The sequence below is a fragment of the Silene latifolia genome, chromosome Y (genome assembly GCF_048544455.1).
Source record: "Silene latifolia isolate original U9 population chromosome Y, ASM4854445v1, whole genome shotgun sequence".
In the NCBI taxonomy this organism is placed as follows: Eukaryota; Viridiplantae; Streptophyta; class Magnoliopsida; order Caryophyllales; family Caryophyllaceae; genus Silene; species Silene latifolia.
Genome location: NC_133538.1, coordinates 276,630,347 through 276,646,372, shown reverse-complemented (window position 1 = coordinate 276,646,372; position 16,026 = coordinate 276,630,347). Strand labels below are relative to the sequence as shown.

The 16,026-nt window shown below is 40.9% G+C and overlaps 1 protein-coding gene across 1 annotated transcript in view; it reads left to right on the top strand.

Annotated features, from left to right (window-relative positions):
• Positions 1-1,531: 1,531 nt before the first annotated feature.
• Positions 1,532-16,026, top strand: part of LOC141630742 (protein trichome birefringence-like 33) — a 70,367-nt gene continuing 55,872 nt past the window's right edge. Inside the window, exons 1-3 of the mRNA XM_074443506.1 lie at positions 1,532-1,858; positions 2,483-2,661; positions 2,825-2,955. Coding sequence (XP_074299607.1) covers positions 1,532-1,858; positions 2,483-2,661; positions 2,825-2,955 — 637 coding nt within the window. The remainder of the gene's footprint in view (positions 1,859-2,482; positions 2,662-2,824; positions 2,956-16,026) is intronic.

Genomic DNA, 16,026 nt, shown 5'->3' with positions numbered 1-16,026 from the left:
ATTGGTTCGGTAAGAAACTCAAGTGCCTACGTCCAATCTACTTTTTATTGATTTCTTTTAGTGATCTACTCCGACTACTAAAAGACCCGTACAATAAAAACACCAACCTACTCCGGTTGTGATACAAGTCTAAGAACTACTCCGTTCTTATGACAAGCCAACTCGCAACCTACTCCGGTTGCCAAAGAGTTGAAGACTACTCCGTCCTAAACTCTACACACACACTAAGAATGTTTTAAGGATCAAGCTTCCACAATCTTATTCTTAACAAAGAATTGAGGTGGACAACTTTTACAAGATCAACAATTCAAAAGTGAGAGAGTTTTAGTATATTAAAGTAACAGTAGCCAAGATTGTAACAACTTGAAGACTCTTAAAAGTTTTGCAAAGTAAACACGGTTTTTTAAGCTTTGAAAAACGATTTGCAAACTTGAAATAAATTTCAGAAAAAGTCTTGGGATTTTTGAGAGGAAATGGCACGCCTTTTATAGAGGGGATGAGTAAGGGAGTTGCTAGGGTTTTGAAGGGTCAAAGACCATCACATGTGATGAGTCTCAACAACCTCCCGAACTTGCACCAAACAAGGTTCTTAATCAAAAGGCAAAAGATAGAAAGAGTGTTTGAAATTATCCCAAAAGTGACCACAAGTTTTCAGAAAACAAAGGATGTGAAACAAGTCACATGATGACAAACTTGCACAAAAATGGCAAAAACCAAACCTTTCTTTATGAAAGACCAAAGGGTCAAAATAGCACAAAGAGGAAACATTTTGAAAATGATAATTACTCCAACTAATATTTCTTAAAGGCCAAATCCCTTTAAAAAATCTGAAAGTTATTTTACCAAATACAAGACACGTGAATGTCATTTTGAAATATAAGAAAGAGTTCAAGTTGTTACGAATTGCGGCAACAGTCCAGGCTACTGTTACTTGTGAAAGTAACAGTCGTCTTGACTGTTTCTATTACTCTAAAATACTTAACTTTCTAACTTGTACATTAGATGACACTTAAGACTCAATACAAAGGGATGATCAACAACTCAACACTTCTTAATCCATGCTTGATTTGATCATAAATCCTGAAAAGGTAAACTATGATAGCACACATCAAATGGGCATGTTATCATCAATCAAAGGAACCCAACACTAAACCAACTCCATTTTTGTACTTAAAAACCAACCAAACACTAGTTTACACTTAATCTCATCATCAACATCAAAGTCATCATGGAGCTTAAATCCGCCATTAATGATACTCCCTCCGTCCCGGTCATTTGTTGTCCTTTGATTTTGGCACAAAAACCAAGAAAAGAGGAGGGGACCAATTAGTAAATGAGAAGTAGACTAAATTGAGTGTGAATGATCAAATTGTTCATCAAGTTCATTCTTAAAATAGAAAGGACAACAAATGACCGGGACTGAGGGAGTACTTGGAAACTCTCCATGTTAGGAAGCCTTATTGGTTGCTTAATTATCCTCCTTTTTCTTGATCAAACCAACCAAAATGGAAGTTTTTCAGTTGTTAGAAGCATGACTACATCACTAGGATTAGCACCATTAGGAGGCCAATTAGAGCCACCTTCTAGCATTATTACTAACCCAATTAGTCCTAATAATATCACCCTTAATCACACAAACTCGCCTTCTCATTCCGCGTTAGTGAACCAAACGCCTTCTAACGATACCATTAATGTCGTAGTGAAACCGAATATCACCCTTGATCACACAATTAACTTACCTTCTCAAACCGCATTAGTGAACCTAATGCCTTCTAAATACACCATTAATAATGTCGTAGACAATGTTGTCAGGATCGGGAGTCTACTTTGGATCGATGGGGAGAGTAGGATCGGATTGGTAGAATCGGATCGTACAATCGCAAGATTCTACAAACTCACTAAATACAATTTTTTATTTGGTAAAAACATATAATTAAAAATTAAAACACTTATTTATTAATATTTATTCATAAAATATTGGTAAGTAATGATTTTAGTGTCATTGTATGAACATGTTTCTACAACTTACACGAAATTTTAGTTTATGGTGTCATTATATAAAAATATATGTTAATTTTTTTATTATGGAATCGGATCGTAGGATTGTAGAATTGTAAGATCGTATTATGATCTCATCTCTAGAAATTTTCAAATTAACAGGATCGTAAGATTCTACAACTATGATGGAATCGTAGGATCCAGGATCGGTCAAGCATTTTTTGGATCGTAAAATCGTTGAATCGTTGGATCGAATCGTGATTCTGACAACAATGGTCGTAGAGAAACCAAATATCACCCTTGATCACACAAATAACATACCTTCTCAACCCGCATTAGTGGACCTAATGCCTTCTAATTACACCATTAATGTCGTAGAGAAACCGAATAACACCCTTTTTGATGATCATGTAGAAACTCCATCTTCCAATAGCTCAGAATTAAACGTTACACTGCGTCATCAAGTAGAGATAGTTGACATCAGACCGAAAAGGAGTGCAATATCTTTGAAGGGAAATGGGTGTACACGACAGAGCATGTACGCAAGTATGATACAAATACATGTCCATTCCTTGAGGAGAAGATGAGTTGCCAAAAGAATGGAAGGCCTGATTTTGAGTATGAGAAATGGAGATGGGAACCTACTAATTGTGACATACCATTGTAAGTACTCCTTACAAAATTACGAAAAACATATAATCAAATTGCAATCGGGGGGTGATCATAGTCGGAGACTATAAAAATCATTTTTTGTTTGGTAGATTTAATGGAATGTTGAATTAATAATGACGGAATAATGCTATAAAAATCATTTTTTGTTTTGTAGATTTAATGGAAAATATAGGTTAGAAAGGCTAAGAAACAAGAGGGTGATCATAGTCGGAGACTCGCTAAACCAAAACATGTGGGAATCTCTCGCTTGTCTTCCCTACACCGCCATTCCATCATCTAGAGCTTGTTAAGGATAATTAATTATCCAATGGTCAACAATTGAAACCGTCTCCATCAATTGAGGAACTAACTCCAGCTACTTCTCCTAAATACATGCCTTCTATTTCTTAGTTGTTATTATTAGTCAACTTGTACTCCTAATCTTATGCTAATAGTTTTAGGGTTAGTTAGCTTAGATATTTTATATCTCTTCTAGTATAAATACTAAAGCTTGTACGCTTTGTAAATTATCTCAACAATTATAATAGCATTCGATCATTCACATGGTATCACGAGTCCTATAACGATACTCACGATCACGCTACAATCATCCCAAAATCCGTGTGCCCCGAATCATATACACTTCCCTCTCGGTTTTTTGTTCCTCTATCTCAATCCGACACCATGTCGACTCCCCTCCAACTGACCAACACCGCTGAACCATCCTCTCCACTCACCCTCGTCACATTCTCCAATTGTATCCAACTCAAGGATACGATGACATTCCGTCAATGGAGATTTCAAATTCGCGCCATCATGAACGGGCTTCAACTGTTCTCCTATCTTGATGGCTCGAATCCTGCCCCACCCAAAATTATCACCGAAGATCCGACCCCTTCAGCTACTGCACCCGTCATCAAAGCCAATCCCGCTTATTCAACTTGGTATCGTCAAGACCAACTCGTTCTTGGTGCCTTAACGGGTATTCTCTCCTCCCCTATTGCTGGTCTTATCGTGAATGACTCTACCTCTCACGAAGCCTGGTGCACTCTCCTCCGCACCTTCGCTACCTCATCTCGTGGTCATCGCCTACAAATCAAAGATCGTCTCGAGAACATCACTCATATTGACGACATGTCTATTACATATTACATGACGTCTATCAAGGCTTGCACTGATGACCTCGCTCAGCTCGAACATCCTATGGATGTTGACGATATTACCAATAAAATACTCAATGGTCTGAACCAAGACAAATACTGCTCCGTCATTGAAGCAGTGCGTGCCCGAGACAATCCAATCTCCATCGAAGCACTTCATGAGAAGTTAATTCAGCATGAGATACGCATCAAAAAAACCCCTACTGCCACGACCTTTTCTCCCTCCGCCAACGCTGCCTCTTATCGACCCACTTATTCTAATCAAAACCAAACCTGAGCCAACTATCAAACCCGGTATCATAACCAGAACCGCTCCTCCTATACCCCAAAATCCGCCTCCACTCAAACCTCCGCCAACCAGCCCACTTATAAAAATCCTCACAAAGGACGCTGTCACTTCTGTGATCATGTTGCCCATGTCGCCTCTGATTGCGAAGACCTCAAACGCTTATACCCGAACATTGTCTTTCCTACTCGTGAACCCCGTGACTCGCGTCCATAAGCCCATACTGCTGGTCCTTCTTCCACGGCTCCACCAAAATCATGGGTTGTTGACAGCGGTGCGTCTCATCATATTGTGGATGACTTGAACACTTTGTCTCTCCATAGACCATATGATGTACCAGACGATCTTTACATTGGTGATGGCTCCCCCATTCATATTATACACACTGGTTCTTTCTAACACTTATCTTCTTCCAAATCGCTTTCTTTTCAAAATGTTCTCGTTGTTCCTCGTATTTCGCGAAAGCTCTTTTCCGTTTCTCAATTTTGTCTTGATAATAATGCTTATGCCATATTCTCACATTCCTCTTTTTCTATTAAGGATATCCGGACGGGAGCGCTTCTTCTTCATGGTCCACTAATTGACGGAATGTATGTGTGGACTCCTCCTTCGCCTCACGCACAACTCGCCATAGTCCCAGGACAATCGTCGTGGCATAATCGTCTTGGGCATCCCTCCAACAAAATTTTACAAATTCTTAATTCTAAATTTAATTTACGTATTTCTCAATTCAATGCTTGTATTTCCTGTCATATTAATAAAAACCACAAACTATCGTTCTCAACATCTACTCTTTCGTCCACTGCTCCGCTCGATCTTGTCTTTTCTGACGTTTCGCAGTCACCTATTTTATCCTCCGAGTCTTATAAATATTATGTAATATTTGTCTATCACTACACGCATTATATATGGTTGTACCCTCTCAAACAAAAATCCGACACTGCTTCAACATTTATTAAATTCCGAGCCATCGTCGAGAAATACTTTAATAAATCTGTCCATCAATTTTATTCCGATAATGGAGGTGAATTTGTTAAACTAACAAGTCACCTTAATATTAATGGTATTACCCATCTCACTTCTTCTCCACACACACCCGAACATAATGGTTTTGCCGAAAGACGGCATCGTCACATCGTCGAAACGGGTCTAGCTCTCCTTACTCACGCCCAACTACCCAACTCGTTCTGGCCTCACGCCTTTTCCACTGCTACTTATCTTCTTAATCGCCTCCCAACACCTACACTACAAAATTAGTCACCTTATTTCACTCTCTTTGGCAAAGAACCCAATATCGCAAAATTACACAGCTTTGGTTGGTTATGCTTTCCTTGGCTACGCCCCTATACTGCTCACAAACTTCAACCCCGCTCCATACAATGTGTTTTCCTCGGTTATTCACTCACACAAAGTGTATATCTCTGCCTTGATCCTATCACTTCTCGCATTTACACTTTCCGCCATGTTCGCTTCTCGATGACCAATTTCCATATTCTCGTCTTATGAATTTATCTTCCCCGCCAGTCCCTATTTCACCCACTGACTGGTGCCCTCTCGTCGTCTCTGTCCTTCCTGTGTCAGCCAACACCCCGTCCCCTACCTCCCATTCCGAACCCGTCAGTACTCCCTCTACCTCCTCTCATGTTGAGGAACCAACGTCCTCTACCTCTCCCACCGAGCCCTCCACTTCTTTTCCTCCCAATCCCTCCACAACCCAGCCATCATCCACTAATCCTCACGCCACTCGCCTATGTCACAATATCTGGAAACCTAATACCAAATATGCTAAAGTCGTGTCTCTGTCTACCTCTTATAACACACCTAACACGGTCAAACAGGCCCTCATTGATCCTCTTTGGCGAGCTGCAACGCAGGCTGAATTTGACGCGTTAATCCGCAATTCCACTTGGACTCTCGTCCCTCCCACTGAAACCCGTAATGCCATTGGTTGCAAATGGGTTTTTCGCATCAAATATAATCCCGATGGCTCTCTCAAGAAACACAAAGCTCGTCTTGTTGCTAAAGGTTTTCATCAACGGCCCGGTCTTGACTACTCCGAGACATTCAGCCCCGTTGTCAAACCAACCACTATCCGTCTAATCCTTTCCTTGACCGTGACTCATGGCTGGACAATGCGTCAAATTGATATTAATAATGCCTTTCTCCAAGGGAACTTAACCGAGACTGTGTATATGGTTCAACCACCGGGTTTTGCTAATCCCGACTCTCCTAATTACATTTGCAAACTTAGCAAAGCCATTTACGGCCTTAAACAAGCACCCTGTGCTTGGTACACCGAAGTCAAGAATTACTTTATTTCCCATGGTTTTCGAAACTCCATATCCGATCCATCGCTGATTATTTTCGATAGTACTAACGATAAATTATTTGCTCTTGTTTATGTTGATGATATAATTATAACAGGTCCAAATTCCGCTGCTGTCAACACGTTTATTCAAACTATTTCGACCAGGTTCTCGCCGAAAGACCTGGGCCCTCTATCGTATTTCTTGGGCATGGAAGTCACACCTACTTTTTCCGGCATTCATCTTAATCAGTCCAAGTATGTATCCGATCTTCTTGCTCGTCACAGTATGCTCGAATGTAGCCCTGCCACCACCCCTATGTTGCACCATCCGCCTCTTGTTCGTAATGATCACGAACCAGCTCAGGACACTACTAATTATTGGGCTATTGTAGGGAGCCTGCAATACTTGTCTCTCACTCGTCCCGATATTGCCTTTCCGGTTAATAAGCTCGCTCAATTCCTCACGCATCCGACAGCTGCATATTGGTGTGCACTCAAACGTTTACTTCGTTTTCTTAAAGGTACTATTAATCATGTCATATATCTTCGCAAGGACAATCCGTTCAATTTTCATACCTACTGTGATGCGGACTGTGGTGGCGACTATAATGACTATTTATCCACTACTGGTTATGTTGTTTTTATTGATCATCATCCCGTCTCTTGGTCATCTAAAAAGCAGCGTGCGATTTCTCGTTCTACTACTGAGGTGGAATTTAGAGCTATTGCTGATACTACGTCTGCATTGTTATGGCTAAAATCGCTCCTTACTGAATTACGCATTCCTCTACCACAGCCCCGGTTCTTTTTTGTGACAATCTTGGTGCGAAAAACTACTCTGCTAATCCTTATTAGGTTCATATACCTATTATTAGACTCCTCTAATAGTAAACTAATTAACTTCTTAATTATTTGTTCTTTAGATCTAGTGCATGCATAACAAAATAAGAGATTTATAAGAAAAACAATGTCCCTTACATTATATATGGGTTCGAAATTATGGGCACAAATAAGGTCACCTTCCTTATTTGTTCTTGAGCTTAAAATGTTGGATGATCCACCAAAAATCCCAATGTAGAGATTCTCCTTTGATTGCACCCAAGACTTATCCCTTAAAAATAATAAACTAATTAACTAGATTAGTGTATTATTGTTCCTTAAAATGTATTCTAATATTGTTATTATTACTACACTAGTAACCTTATTTTGATATTAGAATTGATGAACAATTACTTGTATTTCTAAAAATTTGTTTAGAGAAAACTAGAGAGAATAAGGAGCAAAGCTTTTGCATGTAGATGTGAATGAATAAAAATGAGAACCAAAATGCTCATATAGAGGAGCATGGAGCCGGGTAGGAAGAGGCCAAGAGGAGCATCTTGCCTTTTGCTTTTTGTCTTCACAAGACATAGATGTGTAAGACAATTTAGAGTAGGTGTAAGGCTAGTAAGCAAATAGCTATGATGATGTGCATTTTATCTCATAAAATAATATCATCCTCACACCACTACTACTCCCTCCATTCGGTCCATATCACATAAAATGGCCTACCATTTTATTTTGTCAATTTGTCATTTGTCACACAATATGTCACATGTAGTATGTTACATGTTATTAATTAATTTAATGCATATTTATCACATAAATATCATTTTATAAATTAATAAAATTACATACAACAAATTGACTAGTGATACTTCATCACATAAATAAAATGGGTCATTTAATTATAATTCACAACATCTTGTAATTATAATCAACCATTCATTCTTATATCAATTGTTTCACAAACAATAAACAATTTTAGTATGTAGATACCCGTATCCATCGATATTGGAATTTACAGAAAACCCGACAAACACCCGATAATGATAGGACGACATGTATTATGAGTTGACACTGTCAATTCTGGGACTCGTTTTACGATGTAGAATGAGATTCGTTGACGAACCTTTTGATTTAAATGAAATTTAATCAATTTAGTATTTTATATTTGAAATGGATTTATTTGTTTTCAAGATCGTTTTAAAAGTTTTCGATGTTTAACTTTTTATGATTTTAAAATAAATGAATTTATTTTATAGTTTGTTTTCAGACCTAATTGGAAAACTAGTTATTTGTTCACATTTTATTGAAAATAAAATAAAACTCGACTTTTTCAAATAATTTCTAAAACCCAGGTTTTTTAGTTCGATTTGAAAAATCGATTTCAAGTTTAAATCATTCATAATTGGTTGTTTTAATTAATTTGAAAAATTGATTTTACGACGGTTTTTGTGACCGTCTTATACACGATTTGTGAGCTCGTTTGATGCTTGAATTGGGCTCGATTTTTGACATGACCTCGACCCAATCCTTCCCTCTAGCCCCATGCTCGAACCTTACCAAGCCACGAGCCAAAACCCGTCTCATTGCTCACCTTTTCGAAGCCCAAAACGGCCCCCTTTCATTCCCGATGCCTCTGTTTTGCTGCTGCCCGAAACCAGTCCCAACACCCTCAAACTCGACTCCTACTCAACCCAAATCTCCACCCCACCTATCCCACATCCAAATCCATGCACAAAAACAAACCTAAACACGACATAAACAGCACAGACAACCAGTCCATACCCTTTCCCGTGTTCAGCATTACCAAGCCCTAAACCCGCACGAAGCAAGACTTAACCCGCACCCATCAACCATAAACCAGACCCTAGTATCCTAGACATATTACCCTAGCTTAAACACCAAGAAACACCCCTCATAAACCCTATACCAGCTCACGAAAGCTGCTGGACAGAAGCAGCGAAACAGAGCAGTCCGACTGCTTGTTGCCCTCTTAAACCCTAGTTTAACTCCCTAAAAATACCATCCCTCGACCATACATCCATTCCAATAAGTTCTCCCCACATCATACTACAAATAAAAACCATCAATCGTCCCAAAAAACCCTAAACTAAAGTCGTGACAGCCGCTTGAAAACAGGGACACAAATCTTGTTTTCGAGTTTCTATCGTGGTCTTTGGCCTTGATTGTCGTACTCAAATCCTATTAAAAATTCTAGTTTCTTTCCATATTCACAAAATTCAGTCTTTCTAGTTTCCAAAACATCTTTTGGATTGAAAAATCGTTGAGAAACGAAGTCGTGGTGAGTGATTGAAAATCGCTGCTCAAGTCTGCCTTTTGAACGTGTTGTTTCATGATTTCAAAATTCAATTTCAATTGTCTTCGTCGACAACGGCCCCTCAAGATAAAATCTACGATCGATTACGACCCAAGACGGTGTCAACGTACATGTAGGTTGAGGGTGCATCAAATCCTCCTTCTTTCCCTTTTTATTTCGTTTTTTTATTTGTTTTTCTATCGCTTATTATATATATTATACTCTTACATCGTCTAACATCGTTAACTATGAAACATTAGTATAGTACAAGTATGAGTTAAAGTGCCATTCCGAATACCCGCGTTGACTTGAGTTGGGAAAGAAATCCGCCAAATTGGTCGGTTGATGCGTGTCTTTTATATAAGGTTTTCACCTCATTTTTACACGCATTTCTGTGCTTTTTATGTAGCATCTGGCTACAAATGCCCCCGAATGTTCTACTTTGGTCCGTTTATTGTAATTTGCAGGAATTGACCGAAGAGGAGCTAAATCGAGCCTTAATTGTCCCAATTGTATGCATTCATGGAAAATAAGGGGCTGGAGCTTGGAAATCTAACACTTGGAAGACGCGTGAGCTGAGTTTGGGAAGCAATTCAAGTCCTAACGTACCTATGTAGCTCGATCGAGTGGTTTACTGCTCGATCGAATGCTTTATACACTCAAGATTGATCGATCGAGCTGTTTGAGGGGTCGATCGAGGAGTTTATGCAAGTGGTGCTCGATCGAGTGGGTCATATTTACTCGATCGAGTGGTTTGGTGATAATTTGCTCGATCGAGTGGATTACTTCTGCTCGATCGAGCGGTTTCCTGTGCTACTGTTAATTTCCGCCTAATTATTTATGGGCTTCTGTAATTAGTCCATAGATTAGGTTTGAGAGTGGAATTTTAGTATAAGACTGAGGGAGAACATCACATTAGGCTCTCTCGGGACTTCGGTCATTTTCACTGCCACTTTTTGTGACTATTCTTTGGATTTTACTCTCTACACTTTGCTACTCGGATTCAGTATTATCAATCTAGTTTATTTCTTAATCTTATTTATTGCTTTTAAATCCTTCTTCTCTTTGTTTTATAATTGTTCAATCGGTTTCTTAATAGTTTTATCATCATGCTTAGTTTTAATTATTTGGTTATTGTAATTGTTAATCCGACGATTATGAGTAGCTAATTTCCCTATGCTAAGACTATAGGGGATCCATAATATGAAGGGAGAGTAATCGATTTACTAGGTTAATGCTGGTACCGTCTTTGTTGTTTAAATGCTACAATTAATTGTAATTGCCTAATTGAGTCGACGCAATTAGACCCTTATTCTTAGTGAACCTTGACCTGGACCGAAAGGTTGGAAGAGGCAGACTAGTGGCGAACAATAGAGTATTGAAGCGAGGGCGAAAGTTAAATTGTTTACACTTTAGGGTGAATTAAGGACCGAAAGGTGACGTTCGCTACCCCTTAGACCGTGTTGCATTGACCTAGGACCTAGATTACTTGACCAGATGATTATGGTGAACCGTTTGTCTTAGCTGTTCTCCTTTATCTGCTTAACTCCTTCCTTTTATTTCTCTTCTCCTTGTCCTCTTTAGTTTAGAAACCACATTTTATAAACCCCCAATTTAGTTATTTTGACGAACTTAAGCTTAGCCGACAAATTCCTACCTCTCTGTGGATTCGACCCGACTTCCCTAGCTATATTAGTTAGAGCCAGTTGGTTATTTTTGACAGGTACGCGACAGACGTGTCAAATTTTGGCGCCGTTGCCGGGGAGTTGGCGCAACTTGTTGCTTTAATTATGTTTGTCTCTCGTCTCAGGGAATTTATTCCTTGAGGCCGATCTCATTTCTGAAAAGCTTTGATTGGTTTTGCAGGGCACGACCTTTATGAATGTATGGCAAGTGTAGAGCGCGCCCTTGCTTATAAGAAGTACAAGCAAGGGGTTCCTTTCTCTCAGCTATATGAAGAGATAAAGAGCGTTTCTACCCCTTCCACGCCAGCTCCGCTACCGATTCCTCCCTCTGCAAGCGAAGAAATTGCCGAGTTAAAATCCATCATGTTGAGTATGTCAAAGATGTCACAGCAATCTGAAACAGTTATATCAGAATTGAAAGAACAAGTCGCGCAGTTGACACTCGCGACAGACCAAGCCAAGCTTCTTCCAATTTGCGATCCACTCAGTGCAATAAATTTTCAAAATGACCTTACTCATGAAGAAGACGAGGTTTTGACAGCTGACGATAACTCGGATGAGGAATTAGACGAGTTTTTGAAGGAAATACTTGCTGCGTGTGCCGTAACCACTCGATCGAGTGACTCTTCTGCTCGATCGAGCAGTTCAACCCATCCTGTCACTCGATCGAGTGAAATTCGTGGTCGATCGAGAATCGCATAATTCCAAGTTGGTCGATCGAGCGATTATATTACTCGATCGAGCAACTCTGCTGAAGAAATCACTCGATCGAGTGATGAACATGGTCGATCGAGCGACAAAAGCACTCGATCCAGTACTTTAAGTGGCGGAAATCCTAATTCACTATCTAATACCGCCACCGTGTCATCTTCCCCTGCTGTGGAGACGTCACGCATTGATAAGGGTAAAGAAAAGGTTGCGGGACCGTCATCGCTACCAGGGTACCCTTCCCAAGTCGTCGAAGGACGCAAAGATCGAGCAACAAAGACGGTAAGTTCGTGGACATCGTGAAGAACCTCCAGTAATCGTCCCTTTTTCCGAACTTGTTACTCAGGTACCCACATACGCTAAGTTTATGAAGGATATCGTGACGCGTAAGAGAAATTTGAGTGAATTTGAGACAGTTTCATTTATGGAAGAGTCTAGTAATTTACTGTTGAATAAGGCCCCTCCAAAAATGAAAGACCCGGGCAGCTTTTCTATTACTTGTGTCATAGGCAATATGGTTATTGATAAGGCCCTTTGCGATTTAGGTGCCGTGTTAGTGTCATGCCCCTTCCTGTCATGCAAGAAATCGAAGATGAGTCATTTCAAAGTGACTAACATTACCCTACTGAGATGGCTGATAGATCATTAGGAGACCCTTAGGTGTCTTGGAGGATATGCTGTGAAAATAGGCAAGCTTTACATCCCAAGAGATTTTATTGTTTTGGATATAGCCGAGGACACCCGGACCCAAATTATCTTAGGAAGACCATTCCTTTGTATAGTCAGGGCCGTTATTGATGTCGAGACAAGGGCGTCGACTCTTGCGATGGGGATGACGCTATCACATTCGGTTTGCCAAGATTTTTTAGCCCACCCAATGATAGAGGACACTTGCTATTCGGTCGATATCATTGACGAGTCTATTTATGACTTCTGGTCGGGTTCTTCTATGAAGGACCCCTAGAAGCTCTTATGCTTTTTGATGAGTGTGCGAGATAGCCCAGGCACGCGATGACGCTGCGTTGGAATTGCTTGCTGATGATTTAGATGAGCACGAAGGAGAGCAGGTGGAACAAATGATCAGCACTCTTTGCTCCATTGAGGTAAAGGTACCGGAATGTAAGCCTCTCCCTTCTCATCTTAAATATGCTTTCCTAGACGATCGAGCAATATCCGGTCATTGTTAGTGCCAAGCTTAGTGATGATCAACTGACCTCTTTGTTAGTTGTACTTAAGAAAAACAGGAAGGCAATGGGCTATTCATTGGACGATATCACGGGGATTAGTCCCGATATTTGTATGCATAGGATAGAGTGGAGGAGGATCACAAACCTTGCGAGACAGGGTCGGTGCCGGCTGAACCGGAAGATGCGAGGATGTCGTGATGGGCGAGGTAATGAAGGCTGGATGCGGTATTATTTATTCGTCGGTAATTCTAAATGGGTGAGTCCAGTACAGGTGGTCCCGAAGAAAGGAGGGACAACTGTAGTTAAGAATGAGAAGAATGAATTAATACCTACTCGAGTAGTGACTGGTTGGCGGATGTGCATAGATTACAGACAGCTAATTGCCGCCACTAAGAAAGATCACTTTCCCCTTCCTTTTATTGATCAAATGGTAGAAAGGTTAGCTTCTCATAAATTTTTCTGCTATTTAGACGGGTATTCAGGGTTCTTTCAGATCCCTATCCACCGAGACGATCAGGCCAAGACTACATTTACCTGTACTAAGGGCGTTTTTGCGTATCGCAGAATGCCTTTTGGTTTGTGCAATGCCCCTGCCACCTTCCAAAGGTGTATGATGGGGATATTTTCAGAGTATATTGAGTCTATCATGGAAGTTTTTATGGATGATTTTAGTGTATGTGGAAGTGATTTTTCTGACTGTCTGTCTAACCTTGAGAAAGTGTTGCATTTGTATTGAGGTTAATCTTGTCTTTGAATCGGGAGAAGTGCCACTTTATGGTCAACGAGGGAGTTGTCTTAGGGCACTTGGTTTCTGATAGGGGAATAGAAGTTGATAAAGCAAAGGTGGAAGTGATTCAGCAATTACCACCTCCTGTTAATGTTAAGGGGGTGAGGAGCTTCCTTGGTCACGCCGGCTTTTATCGGCGATTTATCAAGGATTTCTCCAAAATTGCTAAACCACTCACACAATTGCTGCTTAAGGATGCCCCTTTTGTGTTTACTGATGCTTGTCTTTCTGCTTTTAACAGGTTAAAGCATGCCTTAGTCTCCGCGCCGATCATACAACCTCCCAACTGGGACTTGCCGTTTGAGATCATGTGTGATCCGAGTGACTATGCACTAGGAGCGGTGCTTGGCCAGAGGAAAGACAAAGCCTTGAATGCCATTTACTATGCGAGCCGAACTCTGGATGAGGCTCAAGTGAAGTACACTACCACTGAGAAGGAGCTGTTAGCTGTAGTTTATGCCTTAGAGAAGTTTCGTACTTATTTAGTTGGGTCGAAGTCACTGTTTTTTCTTGACCGACCATGCGGCTTTGAGGCATCTCCTTGCTAAGAAGGAGGCTAAACCACGGCTATTGAGATGGATACTCCTTCTTCGGGAGTTTGATTTGCAGATTAAGGATAAGAAAGTAGGCCGAGAAGGTTGTAGGCGATCACTTGTCGCGGCCGATGCGACAAGAAGGGAAGATTCTCTACCCATTGATGATTCTTTTCCTGACGATACTTTATTTGCTGTTGTATTGTCTATTGTTAACCAAGAACCTTGGTATGCGAGATATAGCTAACCGTTGTCGGTGGCGTCACTCGACCTTTCTCATCCGTACAAAAGAAGCGTTTTCTATATAACGCTAAGCGATTTCCAGGATGATCCTTACTTGTTTAAGGAATGTGCGAGACGGTCTCTGCGATGGTGTATTCCGCAGTGGGAGACCAAAATAGTCCTGGAAGGCTGTCACTCCTCTTCATATGGTGGTCACCATGGTCCATCGCGCACCGTGGCTAAGGTACTTGATCTGGTTTTTCTTGGCCTTCTTTGTTCGCTGACGCTAAGTCTTTTGTTTCAGCCTGTGATGCATGCCAACGATCAGGGAACATTTCGAAGAGACATGAGATGCCACAAAACGGCATCCTAGAGGTTGAGGTTTTCGATGTCTGGGGCATTGATTTCCAAGGACCGTTCCCATCCGATAAAGGTAACAGTACATCTTAGTAGCTGTAGACTATGTGTCAAAATGGGTTGAGGCAATTGCTTCACCTCATTGTGATGGTAAGACCGTGATAAAGATGTTTAAAAAGATCATATTCCCCCGTTTTGGTGTCCCTAGGGTCGTCATTAGTGATGGGGGGATGCATTCTAAGGAAAAGAAACTCACTTCCATACTGTCTAGAGTTGGTGTCCAACACCGGCGTGGTTTGGGGTATCATCCCCAAACTAGTGGTCAGGTAGAGGTCTCTAATCGCGAGTTAAAAGAGATCTTGTCTAAGGTAGTTTCTAAATCACGGAAAGACTGGAGTCTTAAGCTAGATGACACATTATGGGCTTATAGAACTGCCTTTAAGACACCAATTGGTGCATCACCTTATAGGTTAGTTTATGGGAAATCGTGTCACTTACCTGTTGAGTTGGAATATAAGGCCTGGTGGGCAATTCGTGAGCTTAATTATGATCCTAAGTTGTGTGGTCAGAATCGTCTTTTGCAGCTAGATGAATTGGAAGAGTTTAGGCTTAATGCCTATGACAGCTCGCGCATTTACAAGGAAAAGACGAAAAGATGGCATGACAAGAGGATCCTACCTCGGGAGTTCCATGTGGGGCAAAAGGTGTTGCTGTTCAATGCCCGGTTGAGATTATTTCCTGGCAAGCTGAAGTCCAGGTGGAGTGGTCCTTATACGGTAACAGCTGTTACCAAATTTGGATCCGTGGAGCTTGAAGATTCCGAGGGTCATAGATTCAAGGTGAATGGCCAATATGTGAAGCATTACCATGAGGCGAGTGAAGCGGACAATCGCGTTGAAGTCTTGCGTTTCGACGAGCTCGACGTGCGATTAATTGATGCCGAAAGGTCGTGCGGGACCTCTTAAACCAGCGCTCTCCGGGAGGCAGCCCGGACTGTTTTAT